The sequence below is a fragment of the Molothrus ater genome, chromosome 3 (genome assembly GCF_012460135.2).
Source record: "Molothrus ater isolate BHLD 08-10-18 breed brown headed cowbird chromosome 3, BPBGC_Mater_1.1, whole genome shotgun sequence".
In the NCBI taxonomy this organism is placed as follows: Eukaryota; Metazoa; Chordata; class Aves; order Passeriformes; family Icteridae; genus Molothrus; species Molothrus ater.
This window is the reverse complement of record NC_050480.2, coordinates 88,223,662-88,241,494: the sequence shown is the minus strand read 5'-3', so window position 1 is coordinate 88,241,494 and position 17,833 is coordinate 88,223,662. Positions and strand designations below refer to the sequence as shown.

The following is a 17,833-nucleotide window of genomic DNA, read 5'->3' as shown; positions in this document are numbered from 1 at the left end:
TATAATCTAAGTATTGAACACTTCCACATAATCAGTATTATTTTGCAATGGATTCCTCTTACTGTAGCATAAAATGGAAGTACTCTCTCTATAAATAAATAATACTCTGAATAAAAGGGGTTTGCAAACGTCATAGTTAATTTATGTCTTAACTGCCAATTTCTGCAGTGAATTCTACCAGTTTTCACACTGTGCCCATTGCAAATGGAATTACCTTTGCATTAGAAGATGTGTCTTTCAATGATGCAGAAAAATATATTTGTGCTTAATTCTTATGTTAGCAGGGTAAGAATACATGTCATACAACATCCAACTCAATAAAATAAAAACCTGAGTGAAAGTTATGTACAAGTTTTTTTGATTGGACATTTGGAACATTTGGACGTATGCATACTTATGTCCTAAGTCTGAAATGTACACCTTACGCAGTCCATACCACTCTAAATCTGACTTGGATACAGGTAGTGCAACAGGTTTGCCAAATTATGGTGTCAGTGTCACATTCCTCCCCTAGGAGATGTTCAGACTACTTACTTTCTTTTTGCTGGGGAATCTGTAGCTTTAGCAACTAATTATTCTCCAGCTCTCGTGAAACCTTTTTATAGGAGTCTTTCTCTGGGTACTTTTTGCAGCAATAGCCTTGCAGGGAGGTAACAAGAACAGACTTAAATATTTTTAATGCTGAATCTTCTGTTTATGCATAATATTGATCTGAATGTCAAATTTAGCTGGTCATTAAGGAGGGACAGGGCCATCAGAATTATTCTGTGTGCATGCATATGTTTCAGATTTAGACTGCAAATATCCTGAAGAGGGTCTGCATTTTAGTCTAACTTGCCGAACAGTTTCAGAGAAACATTGCTGTGGCGAATCACCCTCTATTGATGTGACATTGAGAACAAAAGGGATTCTGCACTGAGAAGCCATTCACTGATTTTTGTATATTTTTGAATAGTGGGCATTGCCCACAAAACCCCTTCTACCTTCAATGATTACAGAGGTCTGTTGGGTAGCTATATTTTTTTTCACCATTATAGTGAATGGTGATCCATTGGAATGCAAGATTGGCAAGATCTGGATTCCCAGGTTTCATTACTTCCCCTACGATATTTTCTCTAACATTGTTTAGGTTAGTACAAATGTAATGAGCTCTGAATTCACTCATCATGTGCATACATGCCACATTGTTTAAGAAATTCATGCAGCTGCTTCCGATCTTGTACTGCCAGGGTGCCTGCACAGTGCTCTGCTGCTTTCCTGCCTCTGAGTCCCTGCTCTCCAGGTGCACCACTGGTTATGTGCTCCTCTCTCAGATATCTATCCCTAAGGGGAGCTCACTTCTGGAGCCATTTTAGTCTTCATTTTATTTTTAAAGGGCTGGGTAAGGGCTTCTCAAGTGATTTCTTATGTTGCTACCAGGTTTAGCATCTGGCAAAGAAAGGTCTATCTGTTTATATCTTGATATGCTGAAATTGTACACAGTATTTTTTCTTTAGATGTTCATAGTTTCATATTGGAAATGCAAATTGGGGTCTATCTGTGATTACAGACACCTTTCACTTCTTTAGCAGAGACTTTCAATTTTAGAGTTGCCCTGTATGAAATATGCATGCTAAAACTGAGTATTTGTGGAATATAGGCTTATGCAAAAGGACATTTTGTTTATATTAATAAAAACTTAAAAAATATTTCTGTGTTCTAGTCTGGGACATTTGGTGCCTGAGTGGAGTGCAAGTTATTGTAAAATAAATGCTTTGTATTTATGTTACTTGTTTGGTTGTGGCTCCATAAAAAAATAAGAGGAGCTCTTTTCATCAAACATGATTACTAGTTCAGATATGTTCTTATTTAGTTACTGTCTGGAAAGATGTTTGCTACATAAAAATACCTTGGAATTTAAAGGCATTTTTGTCTTTTTTAATGAAAAAAAAATTAACTAATGTGTAACTTGCCATAATATAGGAAATTTCTATTGCTGGACGTACTGATGGGCTGAGGACTTAAATCCTCTGAGCAATCAATCCACTGGCTTTTATGAATGCTTAGGGAAAAAAGGAAATATATTACTGGAAAAGAGGAAGAAGTCTTGTTGCAGGCTATGCGATGGCCAAATTTAGAAAAGACATATGTATGGCAAATCTCATGTATCATTGCAACTGACTGAGCAGAACAAATGAAAAGAAGAAAAAACAGGGAATAACACTCTTCTTTTAACAAATAGATTTTGAAGAAACACCTTAGCGAGGAAAGAAAACGTATTCTGATTGTGATTGTTCTTCTGCTAAGAAGAACAAGACTTTTGCTAAATATCTTCCTAATTTTAGTGCCAATTCGGCAGGTCTAGCATGAGATAAATCCTTTCTTGGGAGAAGCATTGTGCATTACATGTGCTGATTTATGATAGAGAATCAGCTGTATTTAGGTGATGGCTGGACTAGAGTGTAAAGTTTGTTTGTGCTTAATATACTAGATAAATTGTTCCTGGCTTCTTAGGGTGTGACTATACTTGCTGTCACACTCCCAAGTTTACTCAAGGACTGTGTGATTTGCTGAGTAGGTGTCATGTAAAGGAAAACCCAAAGCAATGGATTTTATATAGCTAGTTTTTCCCCCCCTAATTTCATGTTGACAAAAAACCTTTTTTGTCCCTTTTTCCTACCCTTCATCAAAGTAAAGTCTCCTCAAGGCTAAAGGCAAATTTTAGCAGCAAGGAAAATGACCACCAATAATCTGAGCAGTATGAAATTTAACACAGTGGTTTTGTTCTAGTGAGAGGAAAACACCAGTTACCTGCTGTCAAAAAATTCTACACTGAACCTTAACTTCATTGGCAGCAGCTTTTAAATCTATTTAATATTCTTATTTCTTCAGTTAAGTTAATAACAGGCTGTGGGATTAAATCTTAACTTTACATATTTACTGGGAAAAGTAGTATAGCAATTTATGAGTAAAAATGTACTTTGAATAAATTATCATTGCAAATTGCAGTTTATGAAAGTTGTGAGTATAACCATAATTACAGCCTTGACTGTGCACAATTTGAAATCTTACTTGCTGAATAAATTTGTTTTCATTCAGATTGCATTTCCAACATTTTTAGAAAAGAGTGAATCAAGCCTCACTTACAAAATATCCTACAGAGTTTATTAAGAAGCTCATCTTTGTTTGCTAAATTTGCCTAAAACATAAACTTTTCTTGAATTAGTGAGTTGCTATTTTAGTCTGTTATGAGAGTTTCCTACTCAGGTTTAATAAACCATAGACTCATAAGGAGACTCACAAGATCTTCCATATTATGCCATCTATATATGCTAAAGTTGTTAAAGTTAAAATTGATTGTACAAGCTATTACGAAAAAACAGCCATTAGCCAAAATTAGGTATATTACTGTAAATTGGAGAGACAGGGGAGAGGTTTAAAGCTCTATCTGGCAAGAGAAGGGTTAAGGACTTTTTTGCTATACCCGTTTCAAATTACAATGAGAAGCCTCTTCTTTCCCAGCAGGGTTGTGCTTACATTAGTCTTTAGATCTCTCTTGAAGAGAGCTGTTATATTTGTGCCTGCTACAGTTGGAAATAACAGTTCAGAAGCTGAAAAGGGTTGAATGGATTTACAGAAGGTTATTTTTTGCAAGTAAATTCATGGCAACACATTAATTTGATTAGTACATGCTTTAGAATTACTTTACACTCAAGAGATTCAAAAGATGTTAAAGTTATCTCCAGGCTGCTGGACAAATATGTGTTACACCACCAAGGTACAGATCAAGACAAATCTGTGACTCAGGATTTTATCTTGGGAAGAGCGCAAGGTGTACGAAGAACTCAGAATAACGAGGGAAGATAACTCTGGGAACTACAATGTGTCAGAAGAACATCTCTTGCTAATACAGCTCCCCACCAAAGACCCGGTTATCTAAGGTTTATTTAGGAATGCCTAGGTCAGCTGACAAAATACTGGTCTTCTGCTCCATAAATGCAGAAAAAACGATAACAACAGTGGAAAATTGGAAGTCTGAATTTCAGCTTTCTTAGAAATAACTGCAACCTGACACATTCCATAATATTTAAACAGGGTGGGGGGAGAGGAATCACCAAAGATGTTACGATGTTACGTTTAGAGATGACATTGACATGAAGAATAGGTAAATTTTGTTTTTCAACTACTGGGAAAGCAGACCTCATAGGAACTCAGAACAAGTAGGAGAAAAGTTGTTGTTTTTTTTTTTTTTTTCCTTGTTCTTTTTCTTTTCAAAGATGAACCTAACTGCGCTCAAAGCTTTCGTGGGCTTGCTCTGGAATTGCTGGGTTCTGGTGGGTCACGCACAGGGAGGTTTAGGAGACAATCATGTCCATTCGAGTTTTATTTACAGGAGGCTGCGGAACCATGAGAGAAGGGAGATTCAGAGAGAGATTCTCTCTATCCTGGGTTTACCTCACAGACCCAGACCATTTTCACCAGGAAAGCAGGCTTCTTCTGCACCCCTCTTCATGCTGGACCTGTATAATGCCATGACAAATGAAGAGGATTCTGAGGAGCTGGAGTATTCACTAAAGGGATCAATGGCAGGGGAGAGCAGAGGGATACGAAAAGGATACCCTGCCTCTCCAAATGGATATTCGCGGAGAATGCAATTATCTCGCATGACCCCCCTGACCACACAGAATCCTCCCTTAGCCAGCCTGCACGACACCAACTTTCTGAATGATGCTGACATGGTCATGAGCTTTGTCAATTTAGGTATGTGGAAATATTTTTTGTTTTTGCTCTCTCTGACAAACTGTTAGCCTGCTCCTGTGAAGGGCAAACCTCTCGGCCGAACTGTAACCTGTTCTAAAACAGCAGGATTGAGCCCGGGCTGTGGTGCCACCGGTAAAAGAAAAATCATACGGATGGTAAAGTAGCTACATTGTAGGTGGCCATGGAAAAAGATTTTTCTCACTGTTTATATAAAGTCAGTTTCTATAACTTCCCTCTGCTGGCTTCTGTTTTCTTTCTTTCATTGATGTAATGAAAATTCTAGCCTTAGGCCAACTAACTCCTTTTTTTTAAATCTCTAAAAATCAAACACTTATGCCTATTGCTCAGTTATTTCCCTCAGTGTTTTCCTTAAAGCTTACACATGAACAAACATCAGTTGTTAATATTTTAAAGCCTAGAAAGGTATGAAAAGGGAAAAGTTAAACCATTAAAAAAATTCTTAGGTTATTTGGTGGGGTTTTTTTCTGTTGTTAAGAGTCAGAATTTTATTATCTTTTTAGTTGAATGGCTGGATTTTAAATAATCTGTTGCTGTTCCTTTGTTATTTCTATTTAATAACAACAGGCTGTGTTTTATTATACTGCTATGGTGCTCAGAATCTACAATGGTTCTTATTTTCTCTGTCATAAATAAATTAAATGACAAGTAGACTATTAAACACCAAAAACATGCAAGCAAAGAATGCTTTTGAAAATTATATAAATTCTGATAGAGACCCTGATAAAACTAAATTATATTGGCTTCTGAGTGTAATAAACATGCTTGCCAGTTACATTGTTGGAGAATAAAGCAGTTACAGATTTCTTTACTAAAGCATAACTTAAGTCTCATCTAGAAAGCTGCAAATAATTCAAGAAATCCATTTAGTATTTTTATAAGTATTTGAAATGCTGCAGGACTCATAAATTTGGCTAAAAAAGCCACTTCTCATTGGACCGGAATAGCAAGAGATTTAATTGAAAATGTGAAGTTTCACAATAAGCTGGAACAAATTCTGATGAACTCTTGTTTTCCAGGGTAATACTTTCTGTAGAAACTTTTTAACGGCGACACATGTTCCAAAATACCTTCATTTTATCACACACATTCTGTACTTTTTATGTCTACCAGGTTTTTAGTAAATACTAATACTCCAAATACTAAAATTGTAGTAAAGTAACATTCTAGAGTTTATTTTCCATAATAATAAAATCACTTTTCATTTGTTATTTGGCTGACAAGGAGGTGTTCAAGTCTGAGATCTTTTTCCTTATGAGTAACAAATGTCCACACCTCTAAATACATTTGCTTGTTGTTTTTGCTCCGGAAATGGCAGGTTAGGAATGAAATGGAATCTGTTTTTTGAATATGTGTTCCATATCATTAGGAAACAGTTATATATTGCTCATGCATTACTTTTAAATTAACATTGTGTGCCTCGATTTACCCAGAGCATCTGGAGTCAGCTGAATAGTAAATATTATTTAAAATAGTAAAGTTATACAGAAAAATTAGAAATGCTCTTATCCTCAGCATTAGTCAAGGCATTGATCCTGCAAAAATATTCCTTGTGTGTCCTGAGAAGTACCCTCTGTAAATATATCAGGGACCATTCCATCAGCATCCCTGAGGACTATTTACATGGGACCTAGCCTTTGATTTCAGAAATGTCTTTGATTACAATAGGACTTCTTGCAGTGAATGAGTAGAAGTCTTTGAAGTTTCAGAGTCAGATATGTCCTAGGCTGATCCTACTGTGCTTTCCCAGACAAAAACCTTCTCTGGAAGAACTCAGGTTTCCACTGAGAGTCTTACCTTGGGTAGGAATTTTCTAATATTTGTCTTATTTTGTTGGGATGCCAGTGCTGCCCTAAGAAAGTAATTCTGAGAAGCTAAAGCTTATCCTGTGTTTCAAAACTGTGAAAACTGGGACTGAGATGTTGTATTTATCTAGTGATTAATATTAATAGACACCATTAACTTAAAATACTGTGTAAATATCAGGTTTGATTTGGCATCTGTAAAATTAAATTGTGTCTCAGCTCTAAGTTAGTTTAAATCCTAATTCACTTTGAATACCCTTCCATGCAAGTTGGATATTGTGGTATATCACACATTCCATGGTGTAAAATGCGTAAAAAATATTGATGACCAATATAGATTAGCTTCAACGTTTTTATTAAACAATCCTATGTTTCAGTATAATTAACATAAAAATGAAATAAATCATGGAAACAAGTAACCATTTTATATGATTTATGCAGTATGAGATTGTGACAGATGAGGGCAAGCTCTTTTAATGGAGAATGGGGAAAAATATGCAGTGATAAGTGAATGCTAATGCTGTACCTTAAAATCAATAAATGCTGATGCAGCAGAGTAATAACTCAAATGGATTTAGAATTGAAGCCCCAGACAACTTGCATCAAATAAATCTGCTCTGAAAATAGTATTCACCATGTTCATACTTGCACATCATTAATTACATAATTTGTAATTATAAAACTCTATTAATCATCATGATATTTTAAATTGAAACTTTTGTGTATAGTTGTACCAGTTATAACAATTTAAGACATATATATTGAAACAAGAAATACGTAGCTGAGAGTTTGGATAGAAATTATTAAGCATAAGAATTGAAAAGACTGAAAAAGATTAAAAAGTAAAGGAAAAATAGACAAAACCAAATAATTTAATATTAAAGAATAAAAAATTAAACTCTTATGCTAACTTTGATTAAAACCCCAACCTGTCAGAGCTGCAAATACCTCACTTTCAAAAACAAATTTAGAAAATAGTTATCAAGGGAACTGCAATCATAATTCTGTCAAGCAACCAGGGAGAAAAATAAGAATACATTTACTTTTCCTGAAGTTAAAATTGTAAACACCTGCTTTTTCTACTGGAATTTCTATCAGAATTTCCATATCTTTCTTTCTTGAAAGATACAACAAGACAGAGACTTTGTCTTGTCTTGTGTTTTGTATAAGACTGTGTGTGTTGGCAACTCGCCATAAATATTGATGAGTGTAACAGAGAAGTTAACTGGGTTTGGTCCAGCAGTCAAAGAATAAATCCTCCACTAAACACACTGGGGTTTTCAAAGATCTGATTCTATCACCTTCAAATTCAGAACTTTGTTTTCCTGACTGGGTGTTTTTTTTATCCTATTATAATATTTTATTGTCTTATTGCAAAACCCCGACTCTTTAGAGTTCTGGCATCTTCTTTTTTGGCTGGTCTCCCAAAATGATATATATAGGATACCCCATTTCCCAGAGAACAGGCAAATAATACTTATGCAGTCCAACTCACTTTTTTGCTCACTCAAAATTTAGTTAGGGAAGGACTTTTTTAAGATAAATGTTAGTGTTCCCACTCTTCACCTCTTACAAAAAGAGGGGGATTGGATAAAATAGATCTACATGGATGAGGCTTGGAAAAACAGCAGCCCTTTTGCAAACTACATTTAAACATTTCAAATACTGATTTTTTCATTATCATCAAAGCGATCATTAAATCCACTATACTTAGGTGTTTCTTCTCAAGCCATTCCAATGGTCTGTATTTTTCATCTTTTTTACATCACGTCTGTTAATTTTTCTCGTAACAGATTGTTTCATTTGCTAAGCGAGCCTGTTTGCTTTCTTCATATTTTCCTGTTCATTGATATGAACCTTCCATAAAATGGGAGATATATATCTGCTTTTGTAGTTTTCTGTTATGTTTTCTTTTTTAGCATATAAAATTAATTTCAAAAACTTGAATGTGAAGATCACAGTAAAATTTGTGACCCCTGATGTACATGTGCTAAGAAGGATACAATAATTACTGAGATTTTTAAAGTAACCAGCCCACCTCAGAAAGACATTTTTTCTTCTTCACAGACAATGTGAATGATTCCACAATCTTAGAATAATTTTGAAACCGCATGTGCTGTGTTCAGTTCTTAAACCAGACACTGAAATCAATGGAAATTTTGTCTGAGGCAGAGAAGACTGTTCATATTTCTCCAGCTTCTCTATCCCAACTTTGAACACTGTTTTACAGATTATATGCTTCTTTAAAACCTGAATCATTAAGTAAATACATAAATTCAAAAGATTTATAGCCCATTGTGTTCACTGCAGAATGCTAACATGATATAGAACAAATTTTACAGCTACTTTGAGAAACCTATAGTACATCAATCCACACCAAATACCTGTAAAAATATATTTTTGTTACACATGAAAAAGAAAGTATTCCTTACTGCAATTAGACCCTGAGCATACATAGTAGCTCGTTTCTTAAATTAAACTAATTCAGTTTCTACAACCTTCCACTCACAGCTAACATATCATCAGCGAGGAATATGGAGTGCTAAGCTATAAAATGCCAGGAGCTGAGGAAGGGGTTTGAAGGATACATGCAAAAAGGCCTCAGGATCATTAACTTCTCTCCTAAAGCTCAGGAATGAGCACACTTTCTTTCTTTTCCATAGGATTTCAGATGCTGCTGTCTTAATTTTAACCGTACATGAATTTCTTTGGCTGTGGTACAGTTTTAGTGTATAAAGCCAGGCTTCTAATGAAAATATTGACACAGCCTTAGCTGAAGTGATGGAAAGAGCACTATTATCTTGCCTTGAACAGAGGGATGCTATTGCAGAGATAAAGCTTGTTAAATTACAAATAGACCCCATGTCTTTAATTGTGGAATTGGATCAATACTGAGAAAAAATGAGAAAACGTCTGTGAAGCTTTTATTCAATGGCAACCCCAAGTCAATAAGGTGTTATTTTTCACTGTTTTACATAACATTTAGAGCAAATTGGATCAAGGAGGTCTCACTTAATTTTCATTCGAAGTAGACATCACTTGACATCTCAAAATTCTAAGACTTTTTTTTCCCTTTATTAAATTTTTATCATCCAGTGAGTGAACGGAATGAATTTCATGTGACCTAGTACAGTCAGGCATTAAAAATAACTATGAATTATGAAATAATTTTCTATGATCAAATTAAATATTAAGACAACTCTTGTAAAATACTTTTTTTGTTTCTAGAACAAAAGGACTGTACTCACAGGATGACATGAGCTAAAAATCCTCATCCAATACTTACAATTCATTATAGTTTTAACCAATTTTTGTGCAGTGGCAGAACAGGTTTTTGGAGATTGCTTTTAATTTTTAGAAAGAAATATCCTCTATATCCCTTTTCTGAATTGCACTACCTTTGTTGTTTTATATTGAAATACTTTATATTTCCTTTGAAATCTCTCAAGTTACATGAATCTGAAGTACTATATAGCTCTACCTCAAAATAGGTTTGTGTGATCCATAAATATCATCTAACAAAATAATGTTTTTATAACTGTAATTAATTTTTTTGCCAAAGTTAACACTTTAAATCCAAGTAAATTATTGTATCTACCCAGCCAAAAAAATGTCAAGCTCTCCATTAACTGGAGTATAAAACTGTCTGACTCTCCTTGCCGACAGGTTTGAAAGAATTTGCAGATAACTGAAGAGAAACTGATTTAGCAGATGGTTAGACGTGCATGGTGAAAAGCTATATATATATGTATGGATATATAAAAATATATATTATTATTAATATTTTTCCCATTGGGAAGAACGGCTGACCCAGTTCCGCTTCTTCTTTAGAAAGTGTTCCTTTCCAGACTAAACACAGACTTTGGGTGGGGTTTGGGGGATTGCATGTATTGTACAGTGCATATTTTCCCAGGAAAACACAATCTGGCAGTGACTCTGGCTAACCATGAAAGAGAAAAAGGCAGGCTTGTGAAGACATCTCTGTGTGAAGAGTATTAGGGGAGGAATCCTGCCATGGATTGGATGGAGAGCCTCTTGGTTCTCTCCCTAAACTCTGGGTTGTTTTCTAACATAACTGGACAACTTTGGCATCTATGCCATCTCCCACACTTATTGCTCCTGTTATTATTTTCTCTGAATCTTAACTCATGCAAAGAATTTTAATGTGGCTACCTGCCTACTTACTGCCTGAGTAATGGTGGTAATTATGACAGGGGCAGTTCCCTTCTCTTTTCTCTGTAGCCATGGCAGTTCCTTTCAGCTTGCTTTCATAGGCCCACATACTAATAGAATTTGGAAAAAAGATGATTGATTGCAGTCTGATCATTCTAGGTGTTGTCTGGTGTTTCCACATAGCTGAGAATGAACAGTTTATGAAGTGCCAATTGCAGCCTCCAGCTAAAGAAAGGCTCCCCAGGGCTTCAGGAGAGCTCTGGCTGCTACCAGACTTTATAATTATTTCCCACACTTTTCCCTATCCTCTCCTCCTTGTCCTTTCCCTTGTCTCTAACCCCTGCTGCCTGGGCAGGGTCACTGAACTTTAGTTTTATGTCAGTGGCATTTGGCTGCAGAAAGGATTAAAGGCTGAGAAGTGGTGAGTCCAGGCGACAGTGCAGGAGATGGAGAGGGAAGGAATGAGAGCAAGCATGACAGAAAAGCAGCAAAGCACAGGCTAGGCTTTAGAAGGAGGACATCCCTCTTCCCAGTAGGTAGCAGCCAACATGCAGGGCTGAATACCATGGGAAAGGTTCACAACAGAGAAACAGCCTCTGCAGAAATTGCTGGAAGATTTAGTCCTGCTCCTCCGTGCCTCATGTGGAGCATGATGTTGCAGCACTGAGAGCATTTCCCATGCCAGTAGGACAGTCATGTAGGGAGAAGGTGAATGCAATGGAGAAAGAGCAAAGAACATGATAAAGAGAGATACTGTACAAATGAAAGGCAAAATTAGCAGAGCTGTGGGTTTCTTCTCTGAGTAAGCCTTGAAGGCAAAGGGAGCACTTTTCTCCTGAATCCCTTGTGGCAGAGCAGCTACCTCAGCCTCCCCAGGCACTTGGCTTCCCAGGCAAAACTCTTCATCCTTGCAAAACAAAATGCAGCTCCCCCCAGCCTTCGGTATGTATGTGCTGGGAGTACACAGACGGGCTACTCACGTTTGCAGCCGTAAATAACTTAGAAGCCGCTTTTAAAAACCGCAGGTTAAAGGATGAGGGCTGCCATGACGCACACAGAGGTTGAGATCAGAGGAGCAGCTAAGAGGGGTCAGGAGAAACAATGAATCCCCTTGTTCTGAGTCATATTTATGAGTGCTCCATTGCACCTTAAGTTCATATTTATTGGCTAGGCCATGGGGTTTCCCTATTTGCTCATCTCTTAAAATAACACCCCTGGTTAAAATTTCCTATAAAACACAGAAATGCTACAGCAGGCAGAACTTGTCAACCCTGACAACTACATTATTTAAGTTTGTGGGTGGGGTACACCAAGCAAGAGCTGGTTTTTTTTGTACTGAATTATGATTTTTTTCTATACAAAACATGACTGTAATAAAAGTAGAAAAGGTTAGATTTTGTAGCTCAGCTTTCCACTTGGAAATTTCCTAGTTATTGAGAGATGCTCCAAGAGGTGAATTTTGGTGTTTAGTTCCCAGCTCTTTTTGAGCAATTATTCTGGTCCAAGAGATCAAGAACCTGGCTTTATTAACCACTACTATACCACTTAATACACATGTGGTATATGAGGCACATGTGGTACCTTACCAAAATGTGGTTCTACTTTTTTCCCACTGTAATTCAAGGCAAACTGAGGCAAAAATTATTAATGAGTCAGAGCCTAGAAAACTAACCAGGACAGCTAGTGCTGGTTCATGATATGTATTTGTAGCTAATAACCAGTGACTTTGCAGAAGCAAAATGCCACATCATTTTCTTATTCAAAGAGAGTCAGGATGAGGAAGAAATTTGTACAACTGAAATTTCTGTAAGGTTTATCCTTATCTGACTTGACAATATTACTTATTCAGACTCCATGAGAACCTTAAGGTCTTTTCCAGCTTTGATGATTCTGTAATTATATCCCTTTGTTGACTGGGTCAATTAAATGAAATTGTTGTTGTTTTAATTCCTCAGATATTTGACTGTAGTCAAATTAATGAAGTTAAATTCATATGATTTGGTAAAACTGTACCCCTATTCCAGAGTAATTATTGTAAATTAAGAGCAATTTGTCTAGGCATACCCATTAAAACAAAAATGGAGGGGAAATACACATGGGGTATGCCCCTATAAGATACTGCAAAATAAAGTTAAAAATTCATTTTATTGGACTTTTTCAATTGTGAATGGCATAATTTTTGGACTTAGAGGTGTTAAATTCTGTCCTGAGAAAGAATAAAATTCTGGGAAAAAAACCTATTTCTGTTTTGTTCTAGGCCTTAGAAACAAAAGAGCAGGGACACTGAATTAGCAGGGACTCTGATTTTGGAGCAGTGGGCAGATGGTATCTGATTGTATCTGGTGCCTAGAGCCATGAGATTCTGGTGTCAGAGTTTTCAAAAACACTAGCTGCTGAGAAATTGAACGAGTGGGAGAACAGAAGTGTGGATGATATCGCTGTGGGAGCAAGTCCAAGTCCAGCGTACAACCCCAAACCAGCTGTAGTCTTTGGGGTGATTTAGGATGGTAGAGATCCAGCAGGAACATAGCTCTGGGAAGGTTGTTCCCAAGGTTAGCTCAGCTGGAATATTTGTCAAAAACTACAAGTCATAACGTACCAGTGATCCCAAAGGTTAATCTGCTGCTCCTGACCAGGTTACCTTGCTGCCTCATACATGAAAATTAAATGTATGCAAAGGTTTTGCAGTGAGTCAGTCCCACCCCAGCTGAGTCAGAGTGAAATATCAGAGCAACCTAATAGGAAAATCCTGAAGAGCCTCAGATAGAGAATGAAAACAGTGTGCTTCTGTTTTCCAGTCCATAAAATGAAGATGGGCAAACACTCCTGCGTTCATTTTCTCTTCTGTGCATTGCCATTCTTTGAAGTTGCAGAGGACTGTTACAGCTTTTGTGTTTTACACTGGCTGTGTGCTCTGTAAAATACTTTGCTTCTAAAAGCCTCACAACACCTTGCATTTCATCATGGTGATCTCAAATGTTATTTTAGAAAGGGATAAAAAGGCTCTTCTATAAGGGCAACAAGTTTGCTGTTCTTAAACTACAGTTTACAAAATAATGAAAATGAGAAAGAGGCACTGGAATGTAAGCACCAAAACTGAGATTTTTGTTCTGGTGTAGTGAAGAGAGGAAGTGTGGCTAGCTTAGCTCCTGTTCTCAGAATATAGGTTTGTGTGTCTCTGAGTCATCTGCGCATGCATATCAGTCTGTGTGCATGGCTTTGTGTATGTAATATAGAAAGCATGTAAATCTCTTCAGTTTTAGTCACTGGAATTTTTTCCTCCTTAAATCATAATATTCTTTCCCATCAATACTATGTGGTTTTAACAGCCCTGACCTTTCAAGCTGCCTGTTTGGACCAGTGTTTATCAGATGACCATTTGACCTCCTTGTTAATTGTACTTAATTACATCCTGTTGTAACATTTTGAAATAAGGAGGCGAGTTTATGGATCTGCTCCAAAGACCTGAAGACTAAAACGGCAGCAGAATTCAGTGGTATGAGGTGCTGAGTAATCTTGTAGTGAGACTGATGAGAGCTGTGGCTTGTCCAGTCGATGGCAAAATTAGGTCCTTAAAGCAGTCCTTTTCCATTTAGGATTGTTGGTACTTCTGTGAATAAAATCACACTTTTTTGTTTCTCCAAAGAGATCAAGAAAGGAGTGAGATATCAACAGTACTGCAAGGGCTGAAGTTCACATTTGATGATATAAAAGAGAGTAGCCTCTGTTTGCACAAATGATATCTCTGTAGTTTTCCAAAATTTCACAGTTTCTTATGCTTCCATAGAATTGCCAGTTCCCACGAGTCATTTGAGACTTAGATAATATTTGCTATGAGATTTTCTGTGCATTGATGATTTATGAGCACATCTAAGGTTTCATTAAAGATCAGCAATTATCCCCTGCAGCTGCAGAAAAACAAAAATTAAAACAAATCAACACCCAGAAAGAGCTGCAGTTCTTGAAAATGGTCAGTCTAAAGGCTCAGAAAACAACTTCAAGCACTTCTTATTTTACAATGCTTTTCATATAGCTGACGGCTTTTGAAACACATGGCATTGGCCATATAACTTCTCTCTAGTGATAATATATATATATATATATGTGTGTGTGTGTGTGTCCTTTTCTGTTGTTGTTCCATAGCTTACTTTCCACACATTTGTAGTAAACTTGATTTCCAAAAATACAGTAAGGAAAAAGGGAAAAAAAGCTATAAAATTACCATTACCAGGAAAAAATCTAGTCCCAAAATTTTAAGGCAAGGCAAAAGAATACATCTTCAATTTTGTTTTATTATAACAGTGATCAATAGACTTCTTGCAGAATGAAGTGCCATAAAAAATTAATTGTTTGTAGTGGCTAATTGCACATCATTACGGCATTATTGCAATGGTTTATCATCCAGCATGAGTCAAATTCTAGATAAAGAATATAAGTTACTTAGGGCTGTGCTGTGAGCTCTTTGGCTGATGCAGTACTGCCCATGGTTGTCACCGTGAACTGAACACTACTGTGAAAGCTAAAACTTTGTACTGTCTTTCATATAGCAAAGGTTAAACCTATAGTTCAACTAGACACAATTGCTTTTACATAGTTAAATGTTTTTTATGTATTGATTTAAATTACAAGCCTATGTGATTAAAAATAAAACACGTAATTTGCTGGATGTCATAGTAAGGTATTCAAAAGATCATAATTTTTAAATCCTCTTGGGTGCTAAGCAATAGAAAATATACCTGGAAACATACAGTTAAATATTATGACATTCAGGAAGCACTGATTTACTTTTCAGAATTTTGAGTTAGTATAACATGACACTATACAGTATTGTATATCACAGTAATCTAAAATTACATAATTATTATTTCAGAATAAATTATTTTCTTTAATTTTTTGGTTATCTCCTATATTATATCCTATAGCTATCAACTATGGTTCTTCAAAAGGTAATTTTTTTCATCACTTCTTAATCTATTGAATGAATAATCATGTTTAATGAGGCCATATATAATAATGAGATCCCATTTACAAGGACAAATATTTTTAGATATATCAAATTTTTAATTTAAGTAAGTATATCTTAAATATCTTTATAATTTTATAAAATATATGTACATATATATTTTTCTATAGAAATATAGATGTGTTAATACAAAATCCAGAGACAATTGATGTTGTGTAGTAAATTATAAAGACAGAGATCACAGAATATTCAGAGTTGAAAGGGACTCACAAGAATGGAGTGCAACTCTTGAGTGAATGGCCTATATGGGGATTGAACCCCCAGCCTTGGTCATATTAGCACCATGCTCTGGCCAACTGAGCTAATCTTGATGCTGGTTAGTTCAAGTTCATGCTGCAATTCATTGGGCCACAGTGAAGAGACTAGTGTCATTAGGATTGACAGCATACTGCCACTATTTTGATTGCCCAACAGTTGTGTTCTACTTCCTCCATATTTGTATGTATTCCTTATAAATGCAAAATACAAAAGATGTTCTATTAGGATGTGTGTGTGCATGGGAGACCTTGTCTAAAAGGCGTTCATTACTCAACTGGAACCAGTACACAGGAACACTCATGAACTGAAATCTTGGCTCCATGGGCACAGCTGCCAAACAAGTTATGATCTGTTCATGCTGTATTTACATTACCATCTGTACATTAATGAAGCTTCTTTTATTAACATATCACTATATCATTAACATTATATCATAATATCAGTGAGATTTACCACAGCCTCAATTAAATCATGCTGCTTCTCCTTGTCTGCAGGTAGGGAGCTTGTTTTCATCAAAATGGGAATGAAAGCATGTATCCAAAAGACAAGGCTGTGTTGCTTCCAGATTGACAAATGGAGTTTTTTCCTTTTTAAGCCTATCCCCAGAGATTAGAGCAGTTGTCACTTCCAAACTAGTGGAAACACAGGTTTAGCACAAGCATGGGCAAAGGTTGATCAGCTGCTACGAAATGCATGTGAAATATTCTTAGTGGTGTGGTATTAAAAAGATTTCAGGTCAGGTTCCCACTCCCTGCTCATTCTTACCTTCTGCTCAGGAAGACACACAAGTTTTACTGGGGCACATCAGCTCAGCAGAGTACAAGCTCCAGGAAACCATCTTTGCTGTTACAGAGAAGTGTTACACCTACAGCACAATTGTAGGTGTATATAGGTGTAATACCTCTACTACTGGCTTAGGTATTGTGTTTGTAAGTAACTGTGTGAGGAATAGGAGAAATGCAGTCCTAGGTGGAATAACACTGGAATGCAGAAATATTACAAGCATGTCCACAGTCCTGGGCAACCAGCTCTAGGTGGCTGTGCCTGAGCCAGGAGCAGATGATCTCCTCAAGTACCCTCCAACCACAGCCTCTCTGTGACTCTGTGACAGAGTAGCTACAAAGAAGGGGGCCCTTACTCTTGTCTTGTACATTGACATCAATCATTGGGTCTTTTTCAGAGAGGAGTGATGATCTTGCATCAGACAATTGTTGGATGAACAGTACTGTGTGCTCAAAATGTCATACTTTCTACTTTGGAAATTAGTTTCTTGCTTGTTATGTCATTTTGAGCCTCCTGTGTCTCTCTCCCCAAATCTCCAAAAGAATCTACCATGAGGGATTACAACCTACTGTCGTGTTACCTGAAGTTAATCTGAGCTCTTCACATTGTTTGTGAAGATTGTTTTTCCTTTCCTTTGGCAGTGCAGGTGTAATGCTGGATGGCCAGTCCAGAGATATTTTATTCACTAACCATCTGTGAGTTTCTGCCCAGAAAAAGGGTCAAAAAGATAATTAGCTTTGGTAAGTTTTAAGCTTCTTTCAGGGAAAAAAAAAACACACAATTTTTCTCCTTCTTTTTGAGAGGACTTATTCCATATGGGGGTGAAATTATCTCTGTGGGCATAAATCATGGTCAGATTAGACTGACAGAGCTACAGAGGAGAGGGTACATTTTGTATCCGTATTAACAAGCTGTTACAACCACAGACAGATCCCAAACTGGCTGTTAAAACCTGCCATCTCAAAGTGCCACTTCTGACCACCCCAGGCCAGTCTCCTATCTGCTCTTCCTCCTCACCTTCCTCCCATTTTCT

The 17,833-nt window shown here is 36.6% G+C and overlaps 1 protein-coding gene across 2 annotated transcripts in view; it reads left to right on the top strand.

Annotated features, from left to right (window-relative positions):
• The first annotated feature begins 4,256 nt into the window (after positions 1-4,256).
• BMP5 (bone morphogenetic protein 5) overlaps positions 4,257-17,833 on the top strand; it is a 54,580-nt gene continuing 41,003 nt past the window's right edge. For both annotated transcript variants that reach the window (XM_036380597.1, XM_036380596.2), the window contains exon 1: positions 4,257-4,740. In XM_036380597.1, the coding sequence (XP_036236490.1) occupies positions 4,257-4,740 (484 nt within the window). The remainder of the gene's footprint in view (positions 4,741-17,833) is intronic.